The sequence below is a fragment of the Zalophus californianus genome, chromosome 10, assembly GCF_009762305.2.
Source record: "Zalophus californianus isolate mZalCal1 chromosome 10, mZalCal1.pri.v2, whole genome shotgun sequence".
In the NCBI taxonomy this organism is placed as follows: Eukaryota; Metazoa; Chordata; class Mammalia; order Carnivora; family Otariidae; genus Zalophus; species Zalophus californianus.
Window position 1 is genome coordinate 78,014,704 of NC_045604.1, and position 16,567 is coordinate 78,031,270.

At 52.6% G+C, this 16,567-nt stretch overlaps 2 protein-coding genes across 7 annotated transcripts in view; one reads left to right on the forward strand and one right to left on the reverse strand.

The window, feature by feature from the left end:
- NUBP1 (nucleotide binding protein 1) overlaps positions 1-9,624 on the forward strand; it is a 25,093-nt gene extending 15,469 nt beyond the window's left edge. The window contains exons 9-12 of one of the 4 annotated variants that reach the window (XR_003522937.1): positions 237-339; positions 3,089-3,172; positions 3,711-3,866; positions 8,942-9,624. Coding sequence is in view for 2 of the 4 variants with exons in the window: in XM_027610292.2 (XP_027466093.1) it covers positions 237-339; positions 3,089-3,172; positions 3,711-3,769 (246 nt within the window). In the remaining 2 variants the exon portion in view is untranslated. Of the gene's footprint in view, positions 1-236; positions 344-3,088; positions 3,173-3,710; positions 4,354-8,941 lie in introns of those variants that run through there. The other 3 variants (XR_003522936.2, XM_027610292.2, XM_027610293.1) reach the window with 3 other exon arrangements.
- TVP23A (trans-golgi network vesicle protein 23 homolog A) overlaps positions 3,973-16,567 on the reverse strand; it is a 27,710-nt gene continuing 15,115 nt past the window's right edge. Inside the window, exons 3-8 of one of the 3 annotated variants that reach the window (XM_035722068.1) lie at positions 8,158-8,302; positions 7,582-7,671; positions 7,217-7,345; positions 6,018-6,146; positions 5,296-5,355; positions 3,973-4,107 (exon numbers count right to left, since the gene is read on the reverse strand). In XM_035722068.1, coding sequence (XP_035577961.1) covers positions 5,296-5,355; positions 6,018-6,146; positions 7,217-7,345; positions 7,582-7,671; positions 8,158-8,302 — 553 coding nt within the window. In that variant the 3' untranslated portion in view covers positions 3,973-4,107. Of the gene's footprint in view, positions 4,108-5,295; positions 5,356-6,017; positions 6,147-7,216; positions 7,346-7,581; positions 7,672-8,157; positions 8,936-16,567 lie in introns of those variants that run through there. The other 2 variants (XM_035722067.1, XM_035722066.1) reach the window with 2 other exon arrangements.

The following is a 16,567-nucleotide window of genomic DNA, read 5'->3' on the forward strand; positions in this document are numbered from 1 at the left end:
TCCCTTCTGTGGAGGAAGAAGGCCTGGAAAGGGGTCTCGGCGACACTATTGCTGCTTTTTCTCTGTCGTTTTGGGAAGTGCAGTCACAAAAATGTCTGTTGCTGAGTTAATGAAAATTCGTCTAGTGGTTAATGTTTCACATTTCGACAGCCATTTTTTAAGTTGCTTAAAAATGTGGTCCATTTTTAATGAATCTGAAACAAAATCCTAATTCTCCCTTTTAATTTGCTTCTCAGAAAGAATCTCAGATATTCCCACCAACAACAGGGGGTGCAGAGGTCATGTGCCAGGATCTGAAGATCCCGCTCCTCGGAAAAGTGCCTCTGGATCCACACATAGGTGGGTGAGTCTCAACGCCGTCCCGACCGTCCGTTGCCAGGTGGGGCCTTCACACCCTGCTCACCCGCCACGGGCATGACTCTGGACGGGGGTGGTGGGGGGTGGGGGGGGGGGGGGAAGCAGACGAAGAGCCCCCACTCCGGAGCTCCCCTCCAGCCAAGAGAAACCATCAACTGCGAGGGCATGTCGCCATGGGAGTGAGCAGACCTCCGTGTGAGGAGGGTGGCGGGGTGGGGCCTGCAAGGGGGGTGGTGAAGACTGGTCAGGGACGTGCTCAGACAGGAATTAGGTTCTGAGGTGAAAGTCATGAACAGAATTAGCCTCGAACACCCCTTAGGAGGACATCCTGCCTCCCGGGAAGTCCAGACAGCCCTGTCTCTCTCAGCACTAGACGAGGGCATTGGCCTGCCTATAGGGGCCCCATGGCATGAAAAATGTTCCCCTTTTAGTACCAGAGTCCCCTGGGTCCCTTCCAGACACTCCATGAGCAGCAGCAAGACTGAAGGGGGTGGTGGTGGACCCCATCCCCATCCGGTATTCACTTTCCAGTATCAGCTTGCCAAGTGGCATGGTTGGGTCACCTTTAAATGACACCTGCCTCCAAGTTTTTGTTTCCCTGAGGTAGAGTCGGACTTAGCTTAAGTTTGCTGTGCCTGTGATGCGCACAGTGGTGGGGCATAGCGTTAGCAGAGGGGCCTGGGCCTGAGGGAAGCCTGGGGGGAAGGCTGTAAGGCAGGCTCGGGCCCAGGTACGGGCGGCTGTGCAGCCAAGCCTGGGAGCTGGGCCTTCAGGGGTTAGGGTATGAGAGACGGAGACTTAAGGGCATGAGGGTGAGTACTGAAAGGGAGGCCTTCAGGTGGCCCTGTAGGGGAGCGCAGGGAGTAAGCCTAGGGCACGGGGGGTGGTGGAAGAGGGACACACATGTGCGGGAAGGTGACAGGATTTGATGAGTGGGGAGAAAGGTGGCAGATGTCCGAGCTATCTAGCAGATGGGGACATGGCTGAGAAGCAGTGAACACGGGAGGCAGTGTTAGGAGGGGGGCCAGGTTCCCCCTCGCATGCTGGGTCTCAAGGCAGGGGAGGCCTTGGGTTTGTCAGCACGTTCAGGAATGTCGTGGGAGGTGCCCTTCCAGGTGAGACTGGGGCATGTAGAGAGGAGGGGCCAAGAGCATGGTGTGGAGGGCACAGCCTTGAGGGGCCGCGCGGGTACCGAGTGCCTGCTCGGAGAACCCTGGCACCCAGGAGCGGGTCCCGAGACCCCCCACTCCGAAACCCCACCCTGCTCTGTGCTTTCCCCCATGCGACCCGGAAAACTCCAGCTGCTTCTTAGCGGGGGTACAGACACCCAGGAAGGTGACTCTGTTGGCGCTGACCAGACGTGGTGCTGAGTTTCCCCGCACCCTGCAGGTGCGGGAGCAAGCGTCTCCTGCTCAGAGGCCCTCAGGGCAGGTAGACGGCAGGGGTGCATGCGAGTGAGTGGGTGGGCCGTGGCCTCCTGGCACTCTCGCTGCCGTCAGCCTCCACCTGTGCCACTGCCTGCGTCCAGGTCCCTAGGGCAGGAGTGGTGGGCAAGAGGTTAGGGTGATGCCTGGCAGAGAATGGAAGGAGAGAGGAAGGGGGAGGTGTGTGCCTTTCTGCCTGGCTCCAGCTTCAGCCAGGCTTTTCTTTTTCGGGCCGTTTTTCACGAAGCCAAGTTCTGAGCACTTTACAGTAGATGCTAGCAAAGCAGAGGGCCCCGAATACAGCTGCTGCGCAGTCCCAAGCTCAGAGAATGAAGTGCCTTCTAGTGGGCAGGCCTGTGTGACAAGTTACGGGGCCTCGAGCCTCACTTGTAGCTGAAATCACGAGGCCAGCAAGCATTAGAGCAGGGTGGTTAGCGCTGTCCTCTGCTGGGAAGGAGGACAAAGCTGTGAGGTCACTGTGACACCCCGCCCGCCCCCCCCCAGGCTCTTTTTGTCCAGTGGGAGCAAAGGCAGATTCCTGGGAACAGACAGGAAGGTGTGAAGGCACACACTCCAGGCCACGCTGGGAACTCCACGGCAAAAGGAGGTGCTGCCTCTCTGGCACTGTGATTCTCAGCCCCGCCCCGGCCCCACAGCCCCTGCCTCAGAGCCCTGCTCTTGCACCGCCAGCTGGAGGCGCCACACCCTGATGGCCTCATCTGTAGGAGCGGGTGGTAACTGGAGGGGAGTGGTGGAGACGACACCAGAGGAGCTCCAGAAAGCCTCAAAAACAAGCTCTTCAGACCATAATGCCTGTTCTTGGAACACAGAGCAAAGGGGGCCCAGCCAGGGCTGTGAAAATCGGTACACACTGCCCATTAGGTGACTGTTCTGGGACCTGGGACTTCCCAGCCCTAGTCCAGCACATTCCCAGGGTAGCTTGGGCTCGTTTGGGCTCCACCTGTGCCAGCCCCTCCTGCTGGCTCCTTCCGTCCATCGGTTTCCCTGTCCCAGGGGGCAGCAGCCCTTACCAGGGCCCACCTGAGGTTGGGGAGCAGCTGGGAGGAGCAGAACCACGGACCTGCTTCTGCAGGAGTGCGGAGCAGGCGGATGGGGGCTCTGCCCAGGCAGTCTCCTTGCACGGGTGTATTTATATTCCCATTTATCTGGTGTGTGTCCTCCGCTTTGCTTTTCACTACAAGTGAGGGGGGACGCTCAAGTTCTTAATGTCACAGGTCCAAAAGAGCCCCTAGTTCACCTTGCCCGTTTTCTTTGTGGATTTTTTTTTTTTTTTTCATTTCTCTAAGGTAAGAGTTGCGACAAAGGACAGTCTTTTTTGATGGACGCACCGGATTCTCCAGCCACTTTGGCCTACAGAAGTATCATTCAAAGTACGTGTGTGCGTGAGTCCCGTGAATTCAGAGTGCTGCCTGGCTGGGTGTGAAGATCCCCCTTAGAGCCCTTTGTGGGTCATCAGGGTCACTGCCATTCGCCTTGGGTGGAGAGTCATGCTCGTGGGGGCTGGGATGACCCCTCAGCCCGGGAAGCCAGGCATCTTTGAGAAAGTGGTTGGGGGGATGGAGGGAACACCATGTGCAAGCCTGAATGTGCTGGTCATTGGCCCCCTGGGGCCTGGATTTTAAGGCAGCTGGGATGGGGGCAGTCATTAAAGCTATAGGCTTTTGGTCTGTGCCAAGTTCCTTTTGCCCAGGAAAATGGTGTCCAGGGCAGATAGCAGCATTCCTGGGCTTCTGGATCTGTGGAATGGGCTGATGTAAGCTCTCCAGCTGTGCACTTTCGAAGAGTCAGGGCATTGGCAGAAACAGGACCATTTGAGTTCAGCCATGAGGCGATTCGGCTCTCGCCAACAGAGGCAGGGCTGCCTGAGAAACGGGCACACCACTGTGGCTGTGTTGTCTCATGTTCCAGGAATTCAGGAGTTCTGTGGTCACCATCAGCCAAAAGAAGAGCACTTCCTCAGTTCCTGAAACACGAGAGCATTTGAGACGCAAGCTGCACGTGCAACTCAGCCTGAGCAGCCTGGGGACAACGTGGGGGTCTCGGGCAGAAAGGGACCAGATTCTGGTAGGGTGTGAAGTCATTTTTGCAGAGACACTTTAATTGTAGTATTTACACTTTTCAACATATATAAAGGCATTCTTTACAAACATGCTGTCTTAAGAATAAAAATGTCTCCTCAGACCTCTCCCTCAAGGCTTGCTTTCCGGAAAACCAACAGCCTGTTGGTCAGGGAATTCTTCTCTGCTGGAAGCTTTTTTAAGGACCGAACCTCTTGCTTCAGCCACTGTGGCCTCAGAAGAGACGCCTAAAAACGAACCATTGCAAAACCCACAGTCATGGTTTCGAATAACATGGTCCAAATGCCACTGCTTTAGATTGAGGGGAAAATGAAGATGGCCCCAGAAAGCCCTTAAATCACCGATGTAAACAGAACAGGGGGTCTGTGCGCGTGCCCCATGAACTAGTATGTGTTCACTGTCCAGTCATTGCCAATGTCCTACAAGACCTTTTATAGGGTTTTTTTAAATTAAAGAGACCGATGTAAACTCTAGAATTCTCTTCATGGCCTGGATATGCACAGGAACGGACAACTGAGGGAAGAGGTAATTCCCGTTTTCCAGCTCCCTCCGGGCATCCATGGAAGAATGGGCAAATCCCTTGGTTCTCTCGGTCTCCTTCCCCTCCCTTCCCCTCCCCCCTCCCTTCCCCTCCCCCCTCCCTCCCCCTCCCCCCCTCCCCCTCCCCTCCCCCCCTCCCCCTCCCCTCCCCTCCCCTCCCCTCCTTCCCCTCCCCTCCTTCCCCTCCCCTCCCCTCCCCTCCCCTCCCCTCCCCTCCTTCCCCTCCCCTCCCCTCCTTCCCCTCCCCTCCCCTCCCCTCCTTCCCCTCCCCTCCCCTTCCCTCCCTCCCCTCCCCTCCCCTCCTTCCCCTCCCCTCCCTCCCCTCCCCTCCTTCCCCTCCCCTCCTTCCCCCTCCCCTCCCCTCCCCTCCTTCCCCTCCCCTCCCCTCCTTCCCCTCCCCTCCCCTCCTTCCCCTCCCCTCCCCTCCTTCCCCTCCCTTCCCCTCCCGTCCTTCCCCTCCCCTCCCCTCCTTCCCCCTCCTTCCCCTCCCCTCCTTCCCCTCCCCTCCCCTCCTTCCCCTCCCCTCCTTCCCCTCCCCTCCCCCCTCCCTCCCCTCCCCTCCCCCCTCCTTTCCCTCCCCTCCCCCCTCCTTTCCCTCCCCTCCCCTCCTTTCCCTCCCCTCCCCTCCTTTCCCTCCCCTCCCCTCCCCTCCTCTCCCTCCCCTCCCCTCCCCTCCTCTCCTTTCCTTCCCCCTCTCTTTGTGCCTGCACCCATGGTTGAATTTGCACATGTTCCATGGGAGGAGAGGGAGGGGGCCAGGAAGCCCTGGGAGGGCCCCGTGCCCAGGCCCCCCAGCTGGCTCCCACCCCGCCGTGCGCCCTGGTCCACTGGCACAGCTGAGCCCCGACCCCCCCCCCCCCCATCCCGCTGCTCACCTAATGCTTGTGAATCTCCAGCCCCTCGAGGCCAGGCTTCTGGAAGTTGCTTGGGCTGGCCTACAAGGAGAAAAGTCAACTGTGGCTTTGTCCTCACACAGGAGGGGCCTGATTCTGCTGATGCAAGGGCCAGAGCAAACTCACAACGTAACCGAAAGCCCACAGGGCTCATTGCTCAATGTCTTGGCATAAGGTAGTACTGTTTAAATTTTAAGATGGCTCAAACCGTCAAATTGAAAAGATCTCACACTTCTAGAAATAAATGCTAGGTTAAAAGAATTCTGTGGGTATAGTACTTAATGCTGCAGTTTTTAACTCAAAACTAACAGTGGCAATCACGAAAGGACCAATACTGTAGGATTCCACTTATGTGAGGGCCCTAGAAGAGTCCGATTCATAGAGCAAAATAGATGGTGGGAGGCTGGGGAGGGGAGACCAGGAGTTACTGTGTCATGGGGACAGAATCTCAGTTTGGGGTGATGAGAAAGTATGGTGAGGGACGGTGGTGATGGTTGCATGAAAGCGCGAGTATATTTAACACCACTGACTAGTTTAAAAATGGTTAAAGTGGTCTATTTTACGTTGTGCCTCTTTTAACACACAACACTGACCCTGGCAGCCTAGCTGATAGGGAAAACGTTAAAATCGCATTTGCCAGTAGGCCACCTACACTTAAAGCATCTGGAGCACAGGGGTCCAGGAGTAAGAGCTCAGTAACTCACCGTCTGGAACACTGTCTGGGACAGAAAACGGGCTGTGACTTTGCTGATGTCACTCTCACCTCCCATTTTACAAAGGATGTAGCCATACAGGTTAGCGGCTTGGAGAGAAATCCCAGCTATCACAAGGGCCTGCACGCAGACAAAGCAAAGGTCGTTCTTCTAAGAGCACGTATTGAAATTTTCCTCCCAAACTACATAGCAGTGGCTCTGGCCTGTACCTGGTAACAGCCAACCTTTCTTGAGCACTCAGATAATCACAGACACCTTTTAGTCAGCAACAACCCAAGAGGGTGGTACCATTATCCCATTTTGTAGGGAGGGAAGAAACCCAGAGAAAGGACAGTTGCCCCAAGTCCCAGAGCTGATGCATGGGGCCCCCACTTTTGATTATGCTGCTACTTATACCATCTGTGGATGTTTTCTCACTGAAGCAGCCAGATCACAGCAATTAGAGTAATAAATAGGGGCGCCTGGGTGGCACAGTGAGTTGAGCATCCGACTCTTGGTCTCAGTTCAGGTTTTGATCTCAGGGTCATGAGTTTGAGCCCTGCGTTAGGCTCCATGCTGGGTCTCGAGTGTACTTAAAACCTGTAAAATAAAACTTCAGACCTCAGGCTTGCTTATTCCTATTTAGAAACATTCTACGGTAGGATATCACATGATTTTGCTTACACCTCCTCTCAGCATCCTTCATAGGAGTCTAAAAGATACATCCAAATGTCCATCAGCGGATGAATGGAGAAACAATACAGCATGTCCGTAGGATGGAATATTACGCAGCCATTAAAAAAAGAACTGATAAATGCTACAACACAGATGAACCTTGAAATTCGGTGTATAGTGTGATCGTTTGTAATCTTCTTTCACTTAAGAATTCCAGTTACAGGCAACGTCTAGAATAGGTGAGTGTTGGAACAGAAGGAGGGAGTATGCCAGGCGCTGGAGGTGGTGATGGCTAGGGGGTACAGGGCTCCTTTTGGGGGTGCTGAAAATATTCTAAAATGGGCTGTGGTGACGACCACACATTGAACATACTAGAAGCCCCCTGCACTGCACGTGCTAAATGGGTGGACTCTTATGGTATGTCAACGACCTCAGCAAAGCGGTCTCAAATCAACGGACAGATAAAAAAAACCCACTCCTGCAACCCTGGTCTGTGCAGATGGCAAAGCACCATCCGAGTCAGGGCATCGCCTTACCAGCCACTTGAGCTTCAAGGAGAATAGGGTGCTAAAGAAGAACACGATCCAAATGAGCGGGCAGATGATGAGGCCGAGCCAGAAGATGCGAGCTTCAGCCTCTGTGGCAGCGATCTGATTCGGAGAGGCCTATTAAAGGGAGAAAGAGTCCGTGTTCAAAATGAGTAAAGACGGTCGCAGAGCAGCCCGCGGTCCTCTTGGCTTCTCATCCGCGGACTTCTGCTACCCGCTAGTTTTGGTGGTGCCCCCGCAGCTGTGGGCTCAGTCCTAGGCGGGAATCCAATCTGCACAAAGCCCAGAAGGGACCCCTGAAGATTTTCCACAGCCGTTTTCCTGGTTCGAGTTTGACTCGTAATGGACAATACCTTTCTGGCTTCAAAAATCCAGTGGCTTTTCCCATCTTCATCTATCTGGTTCCACCAGCGGAGGCCCACCATGAGTCTCCCGGTTACATTCTGGGGAAAATGGACAGAAGGACTGTAAACACACCAGAGGGAAATAAAGTCATTATCTTTTCACCGATGACCAAAATAAAAGTCACCAATTTGTGCTGAACTTGTCCTGGGAGCAGGAGAGGTAAGCTGAACTAAGCTTACCTTAACCAGTGACTTCCCGACCCCGTGCACACATGCACACCCCCCAAACAATGTGTAGCAGTATGTATTTTAAATATATGCAAATTTTAGCCAAAAAAAAAATCCAAGCTGTCGGGAGTTGCCACCCTCATGAGACACATTATCTGCAACCACGGCAGCTGAGAACCAGGACCATTTTCTAACTCTTAATGTTTAAGTGATGTTGGCTCAGTATTCCTACGTATGGATCTGCAGTTTCAAAGAAAAGTACCTTTTGGCCCCAATCAGCCACGTGCCTCGGGAACCTCAGTGACCACAGCCCTCGTGTGTTCACAAGTGATGGCGTCACGAGTGAGGGGGCCTTACCTTCACAGACCAGAAGTCAAAGGACAGGAGGAGGAGCACGGTGACAAAGCAGCCCACAAAGCTTCTGCTGAACCAATCGCAGCACACATAGGTGACGATGGCACTCACCCGGAAAAACAGGTGGAAAAAGGTGGCCAGCGGGTGCCTAAGGAAGAACCCAGAAGCCCCCTCACTGCAGAGGCCAAGAGCGCAAGCACTGGACTCACTGTATGGGTTCTGACTCCCCACGCTCTGCCCTGGGCACTTCAAGCCCCGCTCCATCAGGCGGCAGGTCTGAGAACGTCAGCAAATCAGAAGTCCTGAAACAGTAATTATCATACCAGCATCTTTGCCCTCGAAGAATCCAGTACTTTCCCCGCATTTGATTCCAAATATCATGGGCCCCCTCCGAAACTCGGCCACCTTTGAAGTGAAACAGGACAGTGGTCACTGCCTTCCCACCTGGTAGTGATAGGACCAGTTCCTTAAGATAAAAGGTTGGGTTATTCCGCCAGTAACTGAGCAGGCTGCCTGCAGCCCACAGGTGCAGAATCTCGTGTCACTGGGGAACCCATGTTCCTGGATAGAGGGAAATCATGACTCATCCCACATCAGTTGCTTTAAAGAAAAGTCTAGAAAGACCAGAGAGCCAAGGCTAGCTCGAGCACAAGGGCTGCCCACCTATCCAGAGCAGAGAGAACACATGCCCAGAGGGGTCCGGCAGGTGATGGGGGCGGGGAGACACACGGGCCAGGTAGAAAATCCTCATGCCATTCTGTTTTCTCTTTGGAATCCACTTTGGTAGAGCACAGGTAGAACTCAGATGGAGAAAGCCACGGTGCAAACCAGGTGGCAGATGGCAATGAAAGCACCAGCCAGCGCTGAGAGGGAGAGGCAGAAGGGACGGGCCGCCTCACCCAGGACTGCCAGACCCGCTGTTTGCATGAGAAGCCAGAAATTCAGAGTTGCGTCAGGAAGATGTTTTTACGTGACAGTGACTAATAATGCTAATAAAATAGCGCAGGCTGTGGTTCATGCTGGTTCACAAGCCTCCACCTGGCAACCCCTCGGGTGCTCAGAGAGGTAGCCAGCAGACCTGGAGCTGCATCGGGGAGGGACCCGCACGTCCTCCCGAGGAAGGACCGTGCAGGGAAAGCAAACTGGACTCCTAGGGAATTGTGCGGTTCTGACTCTCAAGGGCACAGGACGGACTCGGAAGCAAGATTTATAGTGACCTTTGCATCTACTCCTGATGTTCCAAACGAAGAAGGAGCAGTGCCAAAACCCCAGCTATCTGCCACAACGCTTCTCACCTGTGCCTTTCAGATGCTGCGCTCTCCAGGCAGCCTTGCACAAGCGAGCCTGGGACATGGACCCGGCCCTGAAGAGTCAGACATGATCCCGTACACCCTCCACATCTGGAATGTTCCCGAAGATTATACCCTTGGGGTCTCTCATACCCTCGTTTTTAAATAAATGTTTGCTATTACGTTTTATTGTTTTGTTTTGTTTTCTTTGAGAGAGAGCGCACCCATGGTGGCAGGGTTGGGGGGCACAGGGGATCTCAAGCAGACTCCCTGCTGAGCGTGGAGCCCAACATGGAGCTCCATCCCATGACGCTGAGATCAAGACCTGAGCTGAAACCAAGAGTATGACACTCCTCCATCAACTGAGCCACCCGGGCACCCCTTCTCTTATACCCTTTTAACCTTAAATCTTCCTGAGGATCTTTTAACTAAATGTCTCAATACAATCTTACCTCTTCGCCCTGAACGTGAAGGAGTCCTCTATACAGTAACCGAAAATTCTTTGAGGGCAGAAGCCATATTGGAGATCATTTTATGTCCCCAACAGCACCTGGCATTTAAGTTTCTCGGCCAGTTATTTGTTGCGTCGAGCCTTGTCATTGGGTCTGTATTGTAGAAAAGTATAGACTTGTACGAAACCCACATGGCCACTGTTCCAGGGTAAAACCTGGAAGTTAATGCATTTGAATAAATGCCCTGCCCACCCAATTTTTTTCGGCTGTGGTTTCCTAAAATAAAATGCAGAGAAATTCCCATCGTTGGAAGGTTCTGCTTAGTTGGGTCCCAGTTAAGTGATGTCCTTAACTTGTAATGGAAAGTACCATTACCATGGCTACTATCATTACTCAGACAAAGCCGAAGTAGAAAAGGATGCCGAGGGCGCTCTACTGCTTTCATCCCGTTTGATGCAGGCCGTCCTCTGGGCCACCTGCCAAACCCTCCTCCAGTCCACCTCTGGAGTTTGCCCAGCCTGTGGCCCCTGCCAACACTCAAGTGCTCTCAGACCAGTTTCCTGGTTTTGAGAGTTGTGAAGGCCATGGCTTACACCTGTCCACCCTTCCCTGCCATGGGGTCCTCCATCCCCCCGGGCTCTGTCACCTCTGAGGCCACAGAACACACACACGCACTGACAGTCCCCTCCACCTCCCAAAGCCACCGGCTTCCAACTCCAGCCTCCCAGGCACCCAGGAGAGGCAACCAGGCCAGAGGTGCCAGATGGCCAGCATTCAAGTCCTGGTGCCAACCTCAGAGCAGCTCTGCGGCCCGCCCTCAGCTGCACAGCCCCCGGACGCCTCAGTCTCCACTTCTGTAAAACGGGAATGCTGACAGTGGCCACTTCCTCACTATTAAAAGATCAAGTGAAGGTGGCACATAGAAAGTGCCCGAAACCCAGACCGAGCTCAGGGACCGTGACAAGCTTACCTCAGCCCTCAGTCACTCGAAACTGATCCACCTCCAAGGAGCCCAGCTGCGAAATTCCCCACCTGACCACAACTTTCTCTCTCACTAGCCAGGGGCAGACCTTCACCTCTGCAGGGGTCCCCCACGTCTCCTGACTTCTACACATCGCCCCGTCCCTCCACTTCACCAAAGAACCTTTCTCTTTCCTCAACTTTAACAGTGCTTTCCACTTGCCAGGTGGGAAGGAGCCTGCTACTGGAGGCGAGCAGGAGGGGAGGACAGACTGTGAACGGGAGAGGAGATTACTTCAGGGGTGGTCAAGGTGGGGAGAGTCTGGCTGGGCTTGTTTAAGCTTAAATCCATTTTCACAGTCCTGGGCCCCACAACTGCGGTCTTCCTCCTTGGAGAAAACTCTGAAGGTTCTCAGCCTGGAATGCGCATGAAAGCCAACTGAGGAAACCTTAGGAGGTGCACAAGGCCACCCCTCCCAGGGCACGTGGGGTCAGACCTGGAGGGCGGCCCAAAGCTGGATTTTGCAAAGAAAAAGCCCTGCCGTACACTGGATTCATAATCTCTGGCCCAGGAGCCAAATCTGGCCCACTTCCTGTTTCTGTAAAGTTTTATTGGAACGCAGCCATACTTATTCATCCGATAGCCTGCAGTCGAAAATATTTACCCAGAAATTGTGCCAACCTCTCTGCTCCAGACCCGCATGAACAATGAGGAAATTAGGTGCTGTTCAAGCCAAAATAAAGCACACTGCTATTAACAGCCCCTTTCCCCGCCAACCCCCCCCCAAAAAAAAAATTTGCTTTCAAAAGCAGGGTGGGAGCTGGCTGACTGGCAGAACTAAGGGATGGTGCTAGAAGTCAGAGGAGTGTCTGCGGGTGGTTGAGAGGACACTGCCTGAGATGGTATGTAAACAGAGGTGCTCGACACACTCCGTACCTTGATCTCGTATATTACACACACATACAAAAGTTCAAAGCATCCATTTAAGATGAGCGCACTTTATGTACATTACACCTTTAAAAAGTTTTGATTGAAGGGCGCCTGGGTGGCTCAGTCGTTAAGCGTCTAACTTTGGCGCAGGTCATGGTCCCAGGGTCCTGGGATCGAGCCCCGCATCGGGCTCCCTGCTTCGCGGGAAGCCTGCTTCTCCCTCTCCCACTCCCCCTGCTTGTGTTCCCTCTCTCGCTGTGTCTCTGTCAAATAAATAAATCTTTAAAAAAAAAGTTTTGATTAAAGCCGCTGACCAAAGAGAAATCTTTGCAAATCATGCTAAAAATTCTCCATGTGATACAATCCAGCAACCGCCACTACTCAGAATTTTCCCAAAGGAATTGAAAACTTAGGTCCACGCCTGCCAGCAGGACACAGATATTTATAGCAACTCTATGCATCATTGCCCCAAATTGGGAGCAACCAAGATGTCCTTAATAGATGAATGGATAAAATGGATAAACTTCCACACACAGTGGCACTTTAGCACTACAAAGAAATGAGCTCTCAAGCCACGAAAAGACAAGGAGGAACCTTAAATGCTTATTACAAAATGAAAGCAGCCAGTCTGAAAAGGACCCCAACCCTAGGACGTTCTGGAAAAGACTAAACAAGGGACACAGTAAAAAAACCAACCAACCAAACAAACAAACCAAACAGTGGTTGCCAGAGGTGAGTGGGGGAGGTGGGTGGGTAGCACAGGGGACTTTCAGGGTAGTGAAACTATTCCATTTGACACAGTAATGGCGGATCGATGTCATTACACATTTGTCATAGCCCAGACAACGCACAGGGATGGAGCTTCATATAAAGGGCGGACTGTAGATAACAATACTGTGTTGATTCATCATTTGTAACAAATATAAAACACTAATCAAGGTAAGGGTTAATAGGGGGAATTTCTGGGTGGGGGCGGGACTTAGGGGAACTCTACTTTTTGCTCAGTTTTTCGGTAAACCTAAAAGTACTCTAAAAACTGGACACAGGCAGTGGCTGGTAGGTGGGAGGCTGTGTCTAAACAGATTAAATAGAGTAAAATCGGGAGAAAGAAATCATGGTCGTACATATCCCCTTTTCCCATAAACTTCCTGGGCAGGTCTGACCTGAGGAGAAAAGGTTGGTTTAATTCTAAATTCAGCAGGAATCGAACAATATCTTAAAAAGCTGTCCTTCATTTCACTATTTAAGTTACTTTGAAAACCGTGCTCTGGGGGCGCCTGGGTGGCTCAGTTGGTTAATCGACTGCCTTCGGCTCAGGTCATGCTCCCTGCTGAGCAGGGAGTCTGCTTCTCCCTGTGAACCTCTTGCCTCTCATGCTCTCTATCTCATTCTCTCTCTCTCTCTCAAATAAATAAATAAAATCTTTAAAAAAAAAAAAAAGAAAACCGTGCTCTGGTTTTTAAAGACAGTGTCCAGGGCGCCCGGGTGGCTCAGTCCGCTAAGCGTCTGCCTTCGGCTCGGGTCGTGACCCCAGGGTCCTGGGATCGAGCCCCGCATCGGGCTCCCTGCTCCACGGAAAGCCTGCTTCTCCCTCTCCCGCTCCCCCTGCTTGGGTTCCCTCTCTCGCTGTGTCTCTGTCAAATAAATGAATAAATCTAAAATACTAAAATTTAAAAAATAAAGACAGTCTCCAGCTTGAATTCCTCAGCAAACAGCCTATTTTAAGTTCTCTTTCTTTAAAACCTCATCCTTCTGGGGCACCTGGGTGGCTCAGTCAGTTAAGCGTCTGCCTTCGGCTCAGGTCACGATCCCAGGGTTCTGGAATCTGCTTCTCCCTCACCCTCTGCCTGCCTGCCTAGTTGTGCTTGCACTCTTCTGTCAAATAAATAAAATCTTTAAAAATAAATAAATAAATACTCCTCCTTCAGACACTCTGGAAAGCTCTGCTTTTCGCTGGGACTCAGGTTGAGGAAAGACGGTATCTTTCTTCCTTGGCTTATACTGCCACTAAAAAACCCCAAGCTGTCGGAGATGATGCCTAGGATTTGCTTCACAACAAGCTGTTGTGAAGGAGCTGCCCAAGGGGGGTGAAGAAGAACTGGCCATGTGCGGATCATGATGGAGGCCCATTGTTCCCTGTACTTTTATGTAAATCTGGATTAAAAAGTAGAAGAATAAAGAAATCAGAGGCAGCCTGCACTATGCATGGAGGCAAGACACCTTTTAGAATAAACCAAGCCCATGGGCTGATATTCAGGGGGCTATCTGTGGCCAACATAAAAATCCAGACCTAAAAATCCCCAACTGAGTAATTGGCCATCACAGCTGGATCATGAGGAAAATTCCAGAAAGCAGGTCCTTTCTTCTAGGCTTCCTAGTCTCTCAGCAAAAAAAAAAAAGAGGGGCACCCCTCCCTGGAACATAAATGCCCAGCTAGCCCCCACCTGGACAGAGGGGGCGGCAAGAGCCAGAGCACCTAGGTCAACATCCGCACACCGTCCTTGCCCATGCTGGGTACATGGCCCATTCAGAGCCTTGCTTTACTCATCTATAAAATGGGAGGACGACGTCAACCCCCGATGCCGGAGGTTCCCGGAGAGGAAATACCTCGGACACCAGACCAGAGGGGGCCTCAGGGAGCTGTGGCTAATCACTCTGCTTATGGTTTCTCATTCATGGTCACGATTTTTGAGAGGGGAAGAAAGTGGGGGGAAAAAAAAAAAGCCTTGGCCAGTGGTGCTCTTTTTGGACATCCTGTCTCAGAGGTTTTTTCCCCCCACTGTTAAAAATGAATAGGGTGCTGCTATTTATTTCTTCAGCCCCGACGCCCACTTAGAATCAGGTGGCTCTTGAGCTCAGGGCAGCCTGTCACCATGAAGACGTGGAGGAAGGGGACCACCCACGCGCGAGGGAGAGACAGCAAAGACGCCACCCACCCATACCTCAGCCGCTCCACTCGACCGCTGGGACCTCGTTAGAAAGGTGAGATCGGGGAAACCCCCCCAGACCTCCTGAGCCTGAATCTGCATTTTAACAAGACCACAGGGGACTCATGCACTCCTCACGATCAAGGGCCCCTCCTCTATCCCATCTTCAAGATTAAACTCCGTTCCAGGAGCCGAGCAGAGACACGCTGGAGGAACCCACACCTATACAAGTAGGGACCCCTGTGTGCCTGCCTCGCTGCAGACCCTGTGGGCTGCCTCTGATTCTACATCTAGGCAGAATCAGATTTTTCTCCTCTAGAATACCCCTGGGGCAGCGGGAGCACCACTGTCCTTCAGACCCTGGCTTCTTGCTCCAAATGACAGCATGCCCCCTCCAGCCCCGGCCTCCCAGCCCGGGACAGGCAGGTTTGCAGACAGCTGGGATGTCTGAGCAGATGCGGGTAGCTGTGTCCTCACAGCTTCGATTCAAAGGTCAGCACAACAGAGGTCTGAGTGTGGAAGCAAAAAACAAAACAACAACAACAAAAAAACCACCAGACTTCCCTCTGGTCACCAGGGTTTTAACTTTTGTTTCTGTTCTTTATTTCTTCTTAAAGAGACATCCCAACTTCAGAGGTTGGACAGGCTTAGCGAGCAAATTAAAGTGAACCCCCTGGGGCCGAGTCAGTGGGCCCAGGCTGGGCCCTGTGCAGGGAGGATCCTCCCCTCTCTCCTGGGGGCACCCAGGAGGACTCCCCCCGACACGACTCAGAGTTTTCAAAGCACCTGGAAACCAAGGAGCCAAAAACCTGTCTTCGAACAAAAACGTGTCCACGCGTGTTCATAAGAATAACATGGAGGGGCGCCTGGGTGGCTCAGTCGTTAAGCGTCTGCCTTCGGGTCAGGTCGTGATCCCAGGGTCCTGGGATCGAGCCCCGCATCGGGCTCCCTGCTCCGCGGGAAGCCTGCTTCTCCCTCTCCCACTCCCCCTGCTTGTGTTCCCTCTCTTGCTGTCTCTCTCTCTGTCAAATAAATAAAATCTTAAAAAAAAAATAAATAAAAAAATAACATGGAAAGATCACCAAAAGGTGGACACACGTGTCCATCGCCAGACGAATGGACAAAGTGGGACCTATCCCTACAGTGGGACATGATTCGGCCACAGAAAGGAATGAAGCAGGGGCCGCCATGTGCGTGAGCCCAGAACACAGGAGCCAACCTACCTAACGCTGCCCGACTGTCCACTTGAAAGCGGTAAAAAATGGTAAATTTTAGATTATGTTTATTTAACCACAATAAAAAAAAAATAGGAAAAAAAGGGAGCAACATGGAGGAACCTGGAAAACAGGACCATGAGTAAAAGCGGCCAGGTCACGTCCTGGAGGATTCCATTCAGAGCAAACACCCAGAATACGCCAGTCTGGGGGGCCGGCCAGCCCCTGAGAGGCTGTCGGGGGCTGGGGGACACGGTGGGGGGATGAGTGTTTAGTGTTTGGGGCGAAGGAAAGGTTCTGGAGCCAAACACCAGGGCCAGTCGCACACACGTCCTGAATTTGTTCACTTTAAATGGTGAAAATGGTCAATTCGCATTATGTGTATTTTACCTCGTTTTATTTTTTTTTAAGGATTTTATTTATTTATTTGACAGAGACAAAGCAAGAGAGGGAACACAAGCAGGGGAGTGAGAGAGGGAGAAGCAGGCTTCCCGCCGAGCAGGGAGCCCGATGCGGGGCTCGATCCCAGGACCCTGAGATCATGACCTGAGCCCAAGGCAGACGCTTAACGACTGAGCCACCCAGGCGTCCCTACCTCGTTTTTAAAAACAAGAAAAAAACCGGGAGGCATGAGGCATAG